This window comes from Alosa pseudoharengus, unplaced genomic scaffold (assembly GCF_046254945.1).
Source record: "Alosa pseudoharengus isolate Yale_2024_CS ecotype anadromous, Long Island Sound unplaced genomic scaffold, YU_APseudo_1.1 YU_APseudo_1.1_scf_4, whole genome shotgun sequence".
NCBI classification, from domain to species: domain Eukaryota; kingdom Metazoa; phylum Chordata; class Actinopteri; order Clupeiformes; family Clupeidae; genus Alosa; species Alosa pseudoharengus.
In genome coordinates, this window is record NW_027468774.1 from 3,738,235 (window position 1) to 3,756,165 (window position 17,931).

General features: G+C 39.1%; 2 protein-coding genes across 3 annotated transcripts; both read left to right on the forward strand.

The window, feature by feature from the left end:
* Positions 1-1,133: 1,133 nt before the first annotated feature.
* LOC143103147 (uncharacterized) lies at positions 1,134-5,040 on the forward strand. Its single transcript, XM_076266948.1, has 5 exons — positions 1,134-1,303; positions 3,103-3,297; positions 3,450-3,689; positions 3,825-3,851; positions 4,137-5,040. The coding sequence occupies exons 2-5, from the start codon at positions 3,216-3,218 to the stop codon at positions 4,403-4,405; spliced, it is 618 nt and encodes a 205-aa protein (XP_076123063.1). The 5' UTR covers positions 1,134-1,303; positions 3,103-3,215; the 3' UTR covers positions 4,406-5,040.
* Positions 5,041-7,078: 2,038 nt separating this feature from the next.
* LOC143103148 (uncharacterized) lies at positions 7,079-17,848 on the forward strand. Of its 2 annotated transcripts, none has more exons than XR_012982734.1 (5): positions 7,079-7,250; positions 9,927-10,039; positions 14,874-15,122; positions 15,237-15,266; positions 16,171-17,848. XR_012982734.1 is itself a non-coding variant. In XM_076266949.1 (5 exons), exons 1-5 carry the CDS (start codon positions 8,218-8,220, stop codon positions 16,437-16,439), a joined length of 672 nt encoding a protein of 223 aa, XP_076123064.1. In that variant the 5' UTR covers positions 7,897-8,217; the 3' UTR covers positions 16,440-17,848. The 2 variants fall into 2 exon arrangements, 1 of the variants encoding a protein (XP_076123064.1); XM_076266949.1 differs by lacking the exon at positions 7,079-7,250 and adding an exon at positions 7,897-8,228.
* The last annotated feature ends 83 nt before the right edge of the window (positions 17,849-17,931 follow it).

Here is a 17,931-nt window from a genome sequence, read left to right on the forward strand (position 1 = left end):
TGATTGTATGAGCGTGCCCATGTGTGTGCATGCGTGTGTGTGTGTGTGTATGATTGTATGAGCGTGCCCATGTGTGTGCATGCGTGTGTGCATGTGTATGATTGTATGAGCGTGCCCATGTGTGTGCATGCGTGTGTGCATGTGTATGATTGTATGAGCGTGCCCATGTGTGTGCCCATGTGTGTGTGTGTGTATGATTGTATGAGCGTGCCCATGTGTGTGCATGCGTGTGTGCATGTGTATGATTGTATGAGCGTGCCCATGTGTGTGCCCATGTGTGTGTGTGTGTATGATTGTATGAGCGTGCCCATGTGTGTGCATGCGTGTGTGCATGTGTATGTCAATTTGTCTCCATCTCCTATAGAGCCTGACCGATATAGGATACCGATTTCGATATTTGAGTTTTTCAAGGACTGATAACCGATATATCGGCCGACAATGTAAAAATGTTCTCTCAAAAAGGTTCTAATCAAGGTGGGGCATTATGTATTTGAATAGGCCTAACTCTTGAGTTCCCTAATGAAGGCTCTTCATATAGGCCTTTTTTAAGAAATAAAAGAGTGTATAGAATAGGAAGAATAAAAGAGGTCTTTGTTCTGTGATAACCACATTGCCACAAACTACACTGTGAGCCGTTTATGCTTAATGACTATCCAAGACTGTTATCAAATATTGGCATAACCACATTTATGTTTCACAAATACACCAACAATCAAACTAGCCTCCGTCACTCAACCAATGCTAACGTTAATGTTGTTTTACCTATGGATATAACATTAAGATGGTGTAAGATTAATGTACCTGCATTAAAAACCAAGCATGTCCGATAAACATTCTCAGGTTTATTTCGGCTTCAAGAAGAAATGGGAATTACATTTCAAGTGAAAATCATCCTACCTACCTATGCTGCCTGTGTGGATGAGATATATGTCACATGCTCTTCTATGAAAAATAAATAAACTTAAGGGGTCAGGCTTCAGAAAATACAACCTTTTAAAATAAGGACCACCCTAGTGTTTGTATGTGCTGCTCTGCTATGGAACATGAAAAGAAGACGTGTGGAAATGATCATGGAATAATAAAGACTATCAATCAATCTATCTATCGCAAACAGCCCAGCCCTCATGCTTTCACTTTCGCTGAGGCTTTTCCAGAAAGAGCCGAGTTTATTAGAAACACAGTGCTGAGTGCTCTACAGTGGACAGGGAATGTGCAAAGGGTTAGCCTACTTATCCATGGAAAACGAAGCTGAACACTCTAAACTTCACTGTTTTCAACGGATTTTTTGGCAGTAGGATACTTGGTAAGTCAGTGGCGCCGCCAGCCTGTACGCACTGTGCTATAATTTCTCAACGCTTTATCACTCAATATTACAACAATAAAAATAGCTTGTGTACTGTCTTAATTGAAACATGCGTCACGCACAAATGATAGCCTATGTTTAAGGCAAAGATAATGGACATCTCAACATAAGGATACATTAGAAGATGATGATTGGTGTAAACTTTGTCAAGCAGTTCTGGCGCTTAAAAACGCAACGTTCTATTTATAAATCATTCAAGCGTAGTGCGTGTCATGACAAGAAAACAGCAGCTTAATATTTTCCAGGTGTTACACAGAAAAAGGTGCGCTGGTCTGCTGAAGGCAGTGAGATTAGTCATTGCATCCTACAGTCACTCAGTTTGGAACATCGCAGTTCGGGTTTCAATATTGTAATGCGTAGGCCTATAGTAGGCTAGCCTATGGATCATCTCAAAGTTTGGGACAACCAAACAGCAGTGTAAGCTATTTAACCTTAGTGTTACCAGAGGTGTCTTTTCTAGGCCTAGACCTATGGCAAATCGTGACATAAGCTCTTTGCTTTCTTTTTTTCTTTTCTTTCCCTTGTTCGCGTGTTGGGTAGCCTATGAAGCGATAATGCATTTAAAGCAATGTCATGTGAGCCAGAGCCGATGTGGCCAGAGCTTGCTCTGTTAACGTATTTGCGTTAAAATGGTGTGTTAGCAGCCAGAATTTCAGAGAGTTTATTCGGAAGTTATATTTCCACGCCACCAGACACCACTGATAGTTTTCGACAGCAGAGGGCGGTGTTAACTCTATCAGCACTAATTGAAATAAATATAAAAATAAATATTTTGCTGGTTTAAGGTTATATTGGGTGAAATGTAGATACTGATAATAATAATTATGTGATAGCTTACTTTGTAGCGTACTTTGTAGCCTATACTAGTTGGCTAATGTGCATTTCATTACAGGGCAATTCCACGGAAAATTGACTTTTTGTCACATCCATAACGTGAAATGCCTTGGCATTTGTATGATGTGAATGATAACATTCATTGTTTGTGCATTTTTTCTCATGTACATTCTTCAGCCAAAAATAGCAAATGCTCAAATGTCATGTAATCATTCACATCATACCATAACATTTTATTGGCGTTATGGATGTTACAAAAAACGTAATTTCCCATGGAATTTACAAAATGTACACCATACACCAAAATGTAAGTGTCTATTGTGAGGGGAGAATGACAAAGATGGACTTAAAACCTTGTGTTGTTTTTACTTTGATACTTGTGTTTCTGTAAGATCTTACACTTTTGAACGGACTCTTCTGACCTAGTTCATAATGTTCCTTATTGATACTTTGCCTTGTGAATGCATTCTTCCGTCGGAGACTAACCTAAAGTCCTTATTTGATACTAACATGGTGTGTAGATGGCAAATCATGTGTTGTATGACGATATAAATGTTTTTAACCCAGTTTTAATGTCCTTGGTTCTTATTTAAATAATTGGACAAAGGCATGTGTGTGTGCAGGGAGGTGTAATGATCTGATTTAGTGATATAATGAAACTATGATACGATGCGAGGTATGTGTGTGTGAGAATTGAGAAACAACTGATTGTCTCTTTGGTGCAGTAATCTGATTGCCTGATGCATATGAGACCTCTCCGCAGAGGTTAATAAACTACTAATGAGAAAGACAAAACCTTATTTCAGACTCTCAGTATTTATAGTTTTTTAAGCAAAAATTCTTCTACATTATGTAGGTAGTCTACATAACATTTTTGAAGCAATGACTATAATGATTTTTTACAGTCATTGATTTGAGGAAAGTCATCCAGAAGAGGTCCAGTTTAGAAGTTCTGATAGAAAAACAGTCCACTGCTGGGTTGCTGCTGGTCGGACTTGAGGCTTGTGACTGTCCTGGCATGATGAAACGCCCACTCGACTTGGTCATGACATCATGGTTATGTATACTGGGTCAGTGCAGTCGTGAAGTAGCAGAAAAAGGTAAGTAAAAAATGATGCTACCAAAACGGCTATATACCTCTGTTATGACATAACTTGCTAAGCAATTGCTTCTCTGACATGAGATTCTTTTGTCTTTTAACAATATGTCTCTTCTGACATGTTCTTGAATTAATGTTTTGTTTTTCTTTTAGGGGTTGAGGTCAACTGCTTATATGATGCGGAAATTAGGAAAGTTACATGCAGGGTTTCTTTTCATGGCATGGCGGAATGTGAGGTTGAAAATGCCACACTCTGTGACATGGATGATATCTGCATCAAAAGGGAAGCACTGACTGTTGATGTCATGGATCCTAAAGAACAAGAGTATACTTTCATTGCTTATATGGAATGTGGCGTTGCAACAACATCGGTCAACATCACACTACCACCAGGTACCTTGCCCGTAACATATTCGGAGCCTTAACAGCTGAAATGTTAATGTTTTTGCATGAAGTAGCAATAATAAAACGATATGTATTATTCATTAACAATATTAAGTGATGTAATTCTATTTTTTCACCATATAGGAAAACTTGACAAGTTTGAAAAGGAATGTGAGTATACCACTTTATAAACACCTGAAAAAGATAGCAAATCCTGTATAACCATGGTTTAACCATAACAGAACCATAAGGTTTATCGAGCTGGTAACACAAATGTAAAAATATGTGCTTAAGAAGGAAGTAGGTGGAGTCTCATTTTTTATTAATTATTCTTGAACAATCAATGCAAAAACAACATTTCCAAAGTAAATCCCATGCACAAACAAAGCTATTTATAAGAGTATGTACAAAATAATGTACAAATCTGATGATTTGTTTCGTGTTTGTTTATTTCAGATGAAGATACATCTCCTGAAAATCACCAAGCTCCCTCAAAGCCTATGTGGGCCATCCTAGGAACCTGCATTGTAATGTTTATTGTTTGCATGGTCTTTTTAAACCAACACAGACCCAGGATGTGCTCTGGATCAGCAGACAGAGATGTGGAGAGCCATAACACACGCCGCCTTGTGGAGAGTCAACACACACCTCCAGACTCGCCTGACGGTGAGCCTCTCTCAGTGGGTCAGGAACCAAGAGACACTCACACACCTCTGGTGGCCTGAGACACAGATGAAGCCTCCAGCTGATTCCAGACATGGCACAAGTCATGGCATGACACAAGTCATGGCATTCTTAGATGCGTTCGTTAAAAAGTAACACTTTGTTGCACGCTGGAATTTCGGCTAAGGACAAGGACTGTAGCGCTTTTCTGGACTACCAGAGCTTTCATCCATCGATACTGAAGCACAGTTTAACCATGACAGCCAATTGCCATATCTGAGACAGTGAGGAGGCATTTGAAAGACTTTGCACTTTACACAATCACATTTGTCTCTACTTTCGGCCAGATATTGGAACACGCTGAAAAATAGAGTGCAATATCGTTGACATCACGTTGTCAAAACAGTTAACACACAGGTCTAAACAGAATTACTCTGGCCAAAATTACACATTTTGCTTGCAAAAGACTAACTCTCTCAAAACATTTAAAACACACAGCAAAAGCCAATTTTGCCTTCAAACAACACAACTTGTAGTCAAATCACTAATTGTAGTCAAATCACTATTCACTTTCAATCAATCATTACACACTGACAGACACGCTACGTCTGTTCCATTTCTTTCTAATTTTTATGATATCAGAAAAAACGTGAAAAGACTAAATGTATTGAAATAAAAATGAATTGTATTCACTCTTCTCAAGATGTAACTGTCATTGGTGTGTAAGACCACCTAGACAACACAAATTTCATTGATCAACAACTTGGGGCAGCCGTGGCCTACTGGTTAGAGCTTCGGACTTGTAACCGGAGGGTTGCCAGTTCGAGTCCCGACCAGTAGGAATGGCTGAAGTGCCCTTGGCACCTAACCCCTCACTGCTCCCCGAGCGCTGCTGTAGCAGGCAGCTCACTGCATTGGGATTAGTGTGTGCTTCTGTTCACTGTGTGCTGCTGAGTGTGTATTCACTAATTCACAGATTGGAATAAATGCAGAGACCAAATTTCCCTCACAGGATCAAAAGAGTGTATATACTTATACTATACTATATACTTTCATTTTTCATTGAAATAGACCAATAGTAAACACCTTTGATACAGTTCTCTTCACCAAATAGGCAGTACTACTTTCTCTAAATATGCCTTATATTGCAAATAGCAACACAGAACAGACATGGTATCTCTTGTGGATAATGAATGATTGCTGGTTGAAGAATTGTGCAAAGGAGTGTGTATCAGAGATTCAGACTTATGCAAGGAAACTCTACCACCCGTGAATAGATGTTTTCCTTTTATTTAGCATAGAAACCAATAGAGTTTGGGGTCTTAATGACATCTGTAACTGTTTTGCAAAAGGGTGTGAGGAATGTGTGAATCCAAAGAAAACACGTTTGCAAGATCACTTCTGCTGTGCAAAGAAGGTGTTCATGAAGACCAAATGGATCCCCAGTTTCTTTAAGCAATCGAGAAAAACTGTAAACTGAAAAGCTATAGAATATTGTTTTTTGTTCTTTCTACCGGATTACAAACATTTATGACCACATTTCATCCCTCTAAGTCACTTGAGAAACTGAACTGAGCCCTAGCACCAGGTCTTGTGAAGCTGTGTGTATAAGTATATATAGAAGAAAAGATGAGTAGTTTACACAGTTATTTGTAAAGGTATGTCCATGTGTTCAGCTCAATGCCCTATAGAGACTCCCCATAGAAACTTTTGGTTACCCAAAATGCTTACTGCCAATAAAAAGGTGTACTGTATATGAACCTAGCCCTTAGTGTAGAAGCATAATCCTGGTGTCAAATGAAAGGGAACAATCTGGTGTCTGGTTTCTATTTGGATGGTATGTCAGGGGTTCTGATATAGAAGACAAAATTTTTAATAATTACACAAAAGTTCAATGGGTGTGTACAAGATCCATTTCTATGGATTCTTGTGGACATTTTCAGACCCAATATTCTGCATCTATCGCTAAGGATATACACTATGGCTAGAAGGTGTAGGGGAGCGCAGCATTGCTTACACATGCAAAATATTTTACTGTGTTTCTCACCCCTGCAAATGCTTACTCTTGATAGTCCAGACTGGACCATGAGCTCTTTGTGGGATAAAGTCGGGCTTCTAGTTCAGACTCCTGGGTGCGTTCTTCTCTCCCAGTTCCAGTCACTACATGTAAAACAAAGCAAAATAAATAGAAAAAAATAAATATTGGAAAAAATAAATATTTTAAGTGCATGAAATTATTAATTAATGTATTTTATTTGAGTGTAATGTAATAGTAGCCAATCTAATATGGGATAATAGCCTACAGTAAGACACTATTACAATTATAACAAGATAACATATGCAGGGTTTATTAGTAAACTAGGGAGCTCTTAGGTGACAAGCTACCACAATTAAATGAAGGCTAGGGTTAGGGTAATGATGGCATGTGGCAGATCATTAGGCGTATGCCTAGGCCTTTATGTCTTTTATTGACCAAGGTGGCACTAGAAGTGAAACTTCTCTGAAAATTCTCAAATAGTTGAAACGATTGGTTTGATTGATTAAATCAATTCATGGTCATCTACAGTATGAGAGCATGTCAGTCTTCTACACTTTGATATTTGGGGTGGAAAATAAAAATAGCTCATTGTCAAAGGGAAGACTGACATGCATAGGCTAATTTGGGAACGTTTGGGAACAGCGGTCTATGCGGGCAACATGCCATGGCAAACAGCCCAGCCTTCATGCTTTCACTTTCGCTGGGGCTTTCCAGAGAGAGAAGTAAGTAAGAAACACATAGTGCTGAGAGCTCTGCAGTTGACAGGGAATATGCAAAGGGTTAGCCACCTCTCCATAGAAAGCGAAGCTGAACACTCTAAACTTCACTGTTTTCAACGGATTGTTTGGCAGTAGGATAGCCAACTTTTGGTAAGTCAAGGATGACACAATTTCATGCTTAGCCTTTAGGCCAGGGGTCCCCAACCTTTTATGTACCATGGACCGGTTTGATTCGTATTTTTTTTCACGGACCGGCGGGGGGGGGTTTCGGGGGTTCCATGTTCCATATGTGTTGTGCATGCATTACTTGAAAAGAACTAGCTTTAGTTATGTATGAACAGTGAAGGTAACGATCTCTTGTGAAAAACGTGAACTTGAAGAAGTGAAAATTGAACAATATGAACTATGAATATTGAACAACTTAGCTACATCTAGTGTGAACATGCTTAACAAAATATGGGAACAAAACATGGGAACTAAACGTGCATTACGAATATAATCAGTGGGAGCCCTGCTTGTTTCCCTACAACAAGAAGCTTCCATCTGGGGGTGATGGAAGACAGTGACACCCTCAGTGTGTTTGAAATGTCCAGTCGATTGCGCAATTTGGTCTTAGTTGCAGTCATTGCCGAAAACCCGGCCTCGCATAGATACGTGGTGGGAAACGTTTTCAGCGCTTTTACGGCTATCTCGGGATATTCTGCTTTGGTTTTGATCCAAAAACCCGCCAGAGAGGTTTCCTTATACACACTCTTAAGACCACCGTCATTTGCAATTTCGATCAACTGCTCTTCCTCCTGCGCTGACAAGTTAGGACTATTCGGGATATTGACAAATGGGTTGCGGACCCACTCATTGGTTTGCCGTGGATCTTTGGAGGATGGTAACGTTCAAACTCATTTGAAAGTGCAACAAGGTGATCGCGCACCAGCTGCGAGAGAAAGGGCCCTGCCTCAGTCTCTCCCAAAACCCCCAATACTTTTTGGAACTTATCTGGTCCACTTGTCGTCCACACAAATCACGCTTGGCTTTAAATGCAGCGACTTTATCTGCCAGTTTAAAGACAGTCGTCATTCTCCCCTGGAGTGACAGGTTGAGGTCATTAAGCAACCCGAATATGTCACACAGGTAAGCGAGTTTTGACACCCAGTCCTCATCACTAAAATGTGCAGCTAACGGTGACTTTTTTCTGTAAGAAATCTCTGCAGCGGCTCTCGCAACTCAAACACTCTGGCCAGTGACCTGCTAAAGATGCTTGTTTTTTGTTGCTGTTTTTGTTCGCCAAGAACTGATCAAGTGAAGTGAGCTGACCTGAGGCTGCGCAGCGCTGAAGGCAATATGTAAAAGTGTTGAAGGCGGGACAGACAGACGTAAGAAAATAGACCTTGCAAAATGCAAACATGCGTGCAATCAAACAACTGCATATAGGCCTATGCCATGAAAAAACGTGACATTATTGCGAATAAAATTTAGTTTAGTTTGCATGCATTTTTTTTAAACTCGTGTCGTAGGGTACGGCCCGGTTAGGAATGTCCTGCGGCCCGGTACCGGGCCCCGGCCCGGTGGTTGGGGACCGCTGTTTTAGGCTATAGTTGAAGCAAGATATATATTGTTTTATTTTAAAATATCAAACGTTTGTGCAAGCCTAACATTATCCTATGCATCAAGCGATGGCGTTCTATGTTTCAAGCGTAGCGATTCGTTGGGAGCAGACTGCATAGTAGAGTTTTAACCTAAATCGTTAGTTAATTTTTCATGCTGCCAGAAACCACTGCTAGTTTTAGACAGCAGAGGGCGCTGTTAATTTGAAATACGGCTCTGGAAAGAGGTAGAGACGTATAGCCTATCAGCACTAATTGAAGTAAGAAATGTTAAAATAAAGAGTGAAAATAAGTTAAGTGTAAAGTGAATGTGTTGAATTGAAGAGCAATAATGCGGGTTATTAACGCACTGAACGTGTTACTGTGGGTTTATATTAACCTATACGTTACCTTACCTGCCTTAAAAAACAACATTTATTCAAATTAAAATTTTGACAGATTCTTTGTGATGCCTGTGTTGTGCAAAGCCAACATAATATGTTTAGGTTGAAAAAAGAGAGTGTGTAATAGGTGGTGTCACTCATGTAGATGTTCTGCAAAATGTTTGTCCTTATCGGCAAACCTCATCTGCATTATTTAGCTGGTTTAAGGTCATATTGGGTGGAATGTAATTAGTGATACTGTATATTACCCCCCTTATTCTAAGCTTAGGCCTCCATATATATAGAAGTTTACTGAAATGTAGTTAAACCGAGATGTGAGTGGTCTAGGACGTACTGTATAAAATCTTTGAAGCAGTGATTGTTATGGTTGTGTGTGTGTGTGCGTGTACGTGTGTGTGTCTGTGAGAGAGAGAGATCAAAAGCTATGAGTGGGATGTGGACTACGATAGGGGGTGGGGTAGGGTGGGGTGAGAGGGTCGGGGTAGGATAGTCATGACTTTTATGTTTACATGTTTATTTGTGTATGTGTGGTTATGTGTAAATGTGCACATTCATATGTGCATTCAATACAGTTCTATCTCTCGACTGCCCAAAACAAACTTCTCCATCTGGAGATAATAAAGATTTATCTTATCTTATTGTATCTTATAAAACATGTTTTTTTACAGTCATTGGTTTGAAAGGTCAAAAGCCCCCCTGAAGATGAAGTCCAGTTGAGAAGTTAATAGCAGGTGTCTCATAAATGACTGCTGTGTTAAAGTTCAGAAGTTGGGATAAACAGCAGGTGTCTCATACATGGCTGCTGTGTCACTGAAGCTCCTGCCTGCTTCTCTCCCCTGCAGCTCTCTTGTCTGCCCAAGCTGGATGCCTGCGTCTGCTGCCATAATGAAACTCCCAGTTTGCATCATGACATCACTTGTATGGGTGCTGGGTCAGTGTAGGACCGCAGATCCTGGTATGTAACAAATGCTACAATGACTACAACTACTGCTACTCTTAACTACTACTGCTACAACTACTGCTACTCTTAACTACTACTGCTACTCTTAAAGGAGAATTCCGGTGTGATATTGACCTAAAGTGTATTGAAACATGATACCGAGTGTGAACGTATGTCTCATAGCCCATCTCGGCTTGTCCCCTGCACTCCAAAATCTGGTGCTAGTTAGCCGATGCTACCAACAGCTTTTTCAATTGTGGTGCTTCGGCATCGGGCTAGCCATGAAAATAAATCACTGTTTTACACCATTTACGAGGCTCAATGTATCTCCACACTTCATTGGTAGACTTCCGAGAGCCCTGACATTTAAAACGAGACATTGAGAACTTTGAAAAAGCACTGGTAGTTTACTTACAAGACGATTTATACAGACAGTATCTTCACGAAGTTTAAGTTTTAAGTTTAAATTAAGAATAATTCAGTGGAAATGCATGGATTCCAGTTTCTTCCAGTAGCAGCAACTGGAATCCATGCATTTTCACTGAATTATTTTTGGAATCTGATCCCTTATCATACCTGTTCATTCTTACTGGTAGCTCGACTTATCGTGACTAAATTCAAGATGGCTGCAAACGCTAAACTTCGTGAAGATACTGTCTGTATAAATCGTCTTGTAAGTAAACTACCAGTGCTTTTTCAAAGTTCTCAATGTCTCGTTTTAAATGTCAGGACCCTCGGAAGTCTACCAATGAAGTGTGGAGATACATTGAGCCTCGTAAATGGTGTAAAACAGTGATTTTTTTGGCTAGCCCGATGCCGAAGCACCACAATTGAAAAAGCTGTTGGTAGCATCGGCTAACTAGCGGCAGATTTTGGAGTGCAGGGGACAAGCCGAGATGGGCTATGAGACATACGTTCACACTCGGTATCATGTTTTAATACACTTTAGGTCAATATCACACCGGAATTCTCCTTTAACTACTACTGCTACTACTACTCCTACTCTTAACTACTACTGCTACAACTACTACTACTCTTAACTACTATTGCTACAACTACTACTACTCTTAACTACTACTGCTACAACTACTACTACTACTACTACTGCTGCTACTACTACTACTACTGCTGCTACTACTACTACTACTGCTACAACTACTACTGCTACTGCTACTCTTAATCACTACTGCTACAACTACTACTGCTACAACTACTACTACTGCTACAACTACTACTGCTACTACTATTAATGCTACTACTACTGCTACTCTTAACTACTACTGCTACAACTACTACTGCTACTCTTAACTACTACTGCTACAACTACTACTGCTACAACTACTACTGCTACTACTACTACTGCTACAACTACTACTGCTACTCTTAACTACTACTGCTACAACTACTACTGCTACTCTTAACTACTACTGCTACTACTACTGCTACAACTACTACTGCTACTCTTAACTACTACTGCTACAACTACTACTGCTACAACTACTGCTACTCTTAACTACTACTGCTACTCTTAACTACTACTGCTACAACTACTACGGCTACTCTTAACTACTACTGCTACAACTACTACTGATACAACTACTACTGCTACTACTAATGCTACTCTTAACTAATGCTACTCTTCAAGATGGCTGCAAACGCTAAACTTCGTGAAGATACTGTCTGTATAAATCGTCTTGTAAGTAAACTACCAGTGCTTTTTCAAAGTTCTCAATGTCTCGTTTTAAATGTCAGGACCCTCGGAAGTCTACCAATGAAGTGTGGAGATACATTGAGCCTCGTAAATGGTGTAAAACAGTGATTTTTTTGGCTAGCCCGATGCCGAAGCACCACAATTGAAAAAGCTGTTGGTAGCATCGGCTAACTAGCGGCAGATTTTGGAGTGCAGGGGACAAGCCGAGATGGGCTATGAGACATACGTTCACACTCGGTATCATGTTTTAATACACTTTAGGTCAATATCACACCGGAATTCTCCTTTAACTACTACTGCTACTACTACTCCTACTCTTAACTACTACTGCTACAACTACTACTACTCTTAACTACTATTGCTACAACTACTACTACTCTTAACTACTACTGCTACAACTACTACTACTACTACTACTGCTGCTACTACTACTACTACTGCTGCTACTACTACTACTACTGCTACAACTACTACTGCTACTGCTACTCTTAATCACTACTGCTACAACTACTACTGCTACAACTACTACTACTGCTACAACTACTACTGCTACTACTATTACTGCTACTACTACTGCTACTCTTAACTACTACTGCTACAACTACTACTGCTACTCTTAACTACTACTGCTACAACTACTACTGCTACAACTACTACTGCTACTACTACTACTGCTACAACTACTACTGCTACTCTTAACTACTACTGCTACAACTACTACTGCTACTCTTAACTACTACTGCTACTACTACTGCTACAACTACTACTGCTACTCTTAACTACTACTGCTACAACTACTACTGCTACAACTACTGCTACTCTTAACTACTACTGCTACTCTTAACTACTACTGCTACAACTACTACGGCTACTCTTAACTACTACTGCTACAACTACTACTGATACAACTACTACTGCTACTACTAATGCTACTCTTAACTAATGCTACTCTTCAAGATGGCTGCAAACGCTAAACTTCGTGAAGATACTGTCTGTATAAATCGTCTTGTAAGTAAACTACCAGTGCTTTTTCAAAGTTCTCAATGTCTCGTTTTAAATGTCAGGACCCTCGGAAGTCTACCAATGAAGTGTGGAGATACATTGAGCCTCGTAAATGGTGTAAAACAGTGATTTTTTTGGCTAGCCCGATGCCGAAGCACCACAATTGAAAAAGCTGTTGGTAGCATCGGCTAACTAGCGGCAGATTTTGGAGTGCAGGGGACAAGCCGAGATGGGCTATGAGACATACGTTCACACTCGGTATCATGTTTTAATACACTTTAGGTCAATATCACACCGGAATTCTCCTTTAACTACTACTGCTACTACTACTCCTACTCTTAACTACTACTGCTACAACTACTACTACTCTTAACTACTATTGCTACAACTACTACTACTCTTAACTACTACTGCTACAACTACTACTACTACTACTACTGCTGCTACTACTACTACTACTGCTGCTACTACTACTACTACTGCTACAACTACTACTGCTACTGCTACTCTTAATCACTACTGCTACAACTACTACTGCTACAACTACTACTACTGCTACAACTACTACTGCTACTACTATTACTGCTACTACTACTGCTACTCTTAACTACTACTGCTACAACTACTACTGCTACTCTTAACTACTACTGCTACAACTACTACTGCTACAACTACTACTGCTACTACTGCTACTGCTACAACTACTACTGCTACTCTTAACTGCTACTGCTACAACTACTACTGCTACAACTACTACTGCTACTCTTAACTACTACTGCTACTACTACTGCTACAACTACTACTGCTACTCTTAACTACTACTGCTACAACTACTACTGCTACAACTACTGCTACTCTTAACTACTACTGCTACTCTTAACTACTACTGCTACAACTACTACGGCTACTCTTAACTACTACTGCTACAACTACTACTGATACAACTACTACTGCTACTACTAATGCTACTCTTAACTACTACTGCTACTACAACTACTACTGCTGCAACTACTGCTACTCTTAACTACTACTGCTACAACTACTACTGCTACAACTACTACTACTCTTAACTACTACTGCTACAACTACTACTACTACTACTGCTACTACTACTACTACTATTACTGCTACAACTACTACTGCTACTCTTAACTACTACTGCTACAACTACTACTACTGCTTCAACTACTACTGCTACTCTTAACTACTACTGCTACAACTACTACTGCTACTCTTAACTACTACTGCTACAACTACTGTTGCTACTCTTAACTACTACTGCTACAACTACTACTGCTACTCTTAACTACTACTGCTACTACTACTGCTACAACTACTGCTACTCTTAACTACTACTGCTACTACTACTGCTACAACTACTGCTGCTACTCTTAACTACTACTGCTACAACTACTGCTACTCTTAACTACTACTGCTACTCTTAACTACTACTGCTACAACTACTGCTACTCTTAACTACTACTGCTACAACTACTACTGCTACTCTTAACTACTACTGCTACAACTACTGTTGCTACTCTTAACTACTACTGCTACTACTACTACTGCTACTTTTAACTACTACTGCTACAACTACTACTGCTACAACTACTACTGCTACTCTTAACTACTACTGCTACAACTACTGCTACTCTTAACTACTACTGCTACAACTACTACTGCTACAACTACTACTACTGCTACAACTACTACTGCTACAACTACTACTGCTACTCTTAACTACTACTGCTACAACTACTACTGCTACAACTACTACTGCTACTCCTAACTACTACTGCTACAACTACTGCTACTCTTAACTACTACTGCTACAACTACTACTGCTACAACTACTACTACTGCTACAACTACTACTGCTACAACTACTGCTACTCTTAAATACTACTGCTACTCTTAACTACTACTGCTACTACTACTATACTACTAGGCCTTTTAACAATAGTTTTAAACATAACATATATTATCTCAAAGTACTACACAGAAAAGAATGAAAGAAAATATGTAAAAATGATTAATAATTAACTTGTTTGTACTAAGCTAATTGTAAAGCATATGTCATGTTTTGAATTGTATATGTCAGACACAAAGATTAACCCTCTCCTTCTTTTCTTTCAGTAATTCAACTGAACTGCATTGCAGACTGGAACATTTTGAAAGTTAGCTGCACTGTTAGTTTCCCAAGGATAGCCTCCAACTGTATGGTTAAGGATGCCTTCCTGAATGATACAGCTGCAATTGTTTCTGGAAATGACACATTCACTGTTGATGTCATGGTTGAAGAAGTATGGCAGTATTTCACTGTTATGACAAACTGCGGTGTAGCAAAGGGATACTTTAAAGTTACACATGTTGCTGCACTATCAGGTATCTTACATTTAACATAGTTCAAGACAACAGTAGTCTATCAATAAATTAAATATAAAACAATATATTTTCATTGACAATATTAATCCTGGTAATTCATTTTTTTTATCATAGGTGAACATGATGAAAACATTGATGGGAAATGTGAGTAAACCACTTTATAGATATCTATACTGTACTGTATGTAAATCCTGCGTAACTATTAAGGCTGTCAATCGATTAAAAAATTAATCAAATTAATTACATACTCTGTGATTAATTAATCTAAATTAATCGCATATATAATTTTTGCTGTGAAAGTATTTTAAATATTTAAATTCAAATGAATCATTGAATAATCAGCATTAGTGACATTCGAAAGTTCAAAAACTTTTATTATTTTTTTCACTGTTCAAATAATGGCCATAATAATCTACGATATGACCTAATATCCTGAGGAAATAAATTCAAAAGTGCTTCGTGAAGAAGTTTTTTTTTTCACATACAATGCATTTCAGGCCACAGATATAACCTAGGGGACACAATGAAAATAAATTAACACTCCCCTCAATGTCAACACTATTTGTTTGCATTGTTGTGCGACTTTAGAGTTGACAAACTCCGGTGATATGCAAATTCCTTGCTACAGACATTGCAGAGGACTTTATTTTAATCAACTCTTTATTTTTATCAACACCATCAGGCTGTTTTTTAAAAGTAAATGTTCCAATCAATGATCTAGGCAGCACATTTTCTTCTCTCTCCTTCATTTTACAGTCTAAAGGTTACTGACTAGAACGGCTTAGGGTCAAAGGTCATACGGAATCGATTAATCTGCGCTATTTTTTTTAATCAGTTATTTTTTCTCAAATTAATTAATCAAAATTAATCAGTTATTTTGACAGCCCTAGTAACTATGTTATAACCATAAGAATGGGATGCACTTTTTATCAAGTGTCTTTGATAAAGAACGTAAATGTAATGAGTTTAGGTGCAGCTTAATCCCAAGCACAAAATACTCTAATGAGGGTAAAGAATGCTGATTTTTGTTCATGTTCTCTCATTTCAGCACTTCCTCCTACTGATGATCCCCCAGTTCAGGCAGGGGCTATGTGGGCCATCGGAATCCTCACTGTAGCATTGATTGTTGGCATAGTCTTAATGCTTTCAATGGGGCTCAGGAGGCACTTAAGCTTATGGAGGTCCAGGATGTGGACTCAATCAGCAGACACGGATGTGGAGTGTAATGACAGCAGTGAGCCCCTCTCAGTGGGTCAGGAACCAAGAGACACTCACACACCTGTGGCGGCCTCAGACACAGATGAAGCCTCCAGCTGATTCCAGATCCAGACACAGATGAAGCCTCCAGCTGATTCCAGATCCAGACACTGTGCAACTCCAGACGGGGTGAAAGTGAACACTGCCATCAAGTGTAAGCAGCACAGCACACACAAGCTGCCGCGTAAAGCCACGCGCAACACTAAAACACGACCAGAATGTCTCATTCCACCACTGTGAGGGAAACAAGAGGAGGCTTGCTGGCGAGCACCATTCTTTTCCTAAATATGTTTTAATTTGCCATTTCTGCAATGGGTTAATATGTATGTGTTTTGGGTCTTTGGTGTATGTGTGTGTGTGTGTGTGTGTGTGTTTGCATGGTATAACCTTTAGTTTAGCTTTAAGTGAAGTGCTGCTGAATTGTTAATAAGCACGCAGGGTAAGCTATGTGATCTGTAGCCCATGTGAATGGTTGTGTAAATACATACTTCCATCGAGTGCCAAACTCCTGGTGTTCAGTGTAAAAGGCATTCACTGTAAATATGTACAATATATATATATAATTTATAATCAATGGTGAAAGAAGGCATGGGGAATGGGGAGATCATGTTCCCCAGGTTTTGCACTTATTCCAGGCTGAATCAGGTCTGATTGGTCTGATGGATTATCAGCTGTTATTAGCATAGCAACATGTTAGCATTATCTCTACCAGATGAGCTTTTGTTCAGGCCATCCATTATAGATCCATTATAACACTGTAACTCTTTGTAGGGCTTCCAGCTGGTATCTGGACTCAGGTTGAAATAGCATTGTATTGTAGTAGGTGAACATTAATTATGTGATATAATCTGTTTTGTCATGCTCAAGATACAGTTTATTTATGTTTTCTTTTTTTTTTGCCAAACCTACAATAGTGATGTCACTGCAGAAGAAAAAAACAAGATGATGTTGTTTCCTAATATGACTGTGACTGTGTAAAGTAAAATCCAATTGAAATGCAGAGATACCATAGATGAAAAGAATTCTGATTAATATTTGGAAACAATATTGCATCTTTATCGTATCTTCAGAATAGCATCAGCTTCAAAGCACTACTGCTAAAAGGACAAACTGCAAATTCATTGAATGTGAAAATCACTGTGAATTATATAAACCACTAATCAGAATGACTATCATGTGAACGTGCTGTATAGACACTTAATGGATGAAAGAAATTGTATATATTTCATTCTTCACCATTCATATGATGGTAGCATCTTATACTGCCATATATTTTTAGCTTGCAAGGACTATTAGTATTAATTTGTGAGAACACCAAGTAAAGTGACTGTATGTGACAAGTGCTCACGGCATGCATAACGGCTGTCTTATCCACATAAAATATTTTATATTCATTTGTAATGTTTTATATGGTTTATAATGTTTTATATGGGTAAACTACATCAATAAAAGAGCTTTTTTAAGAACAACCTGAGTGTCCTTTCATTGTTGATTTGTATCTCTGTGAGAGATCTGACCAACGCACGGCATAAGCAGAGCAGAGCATATACAG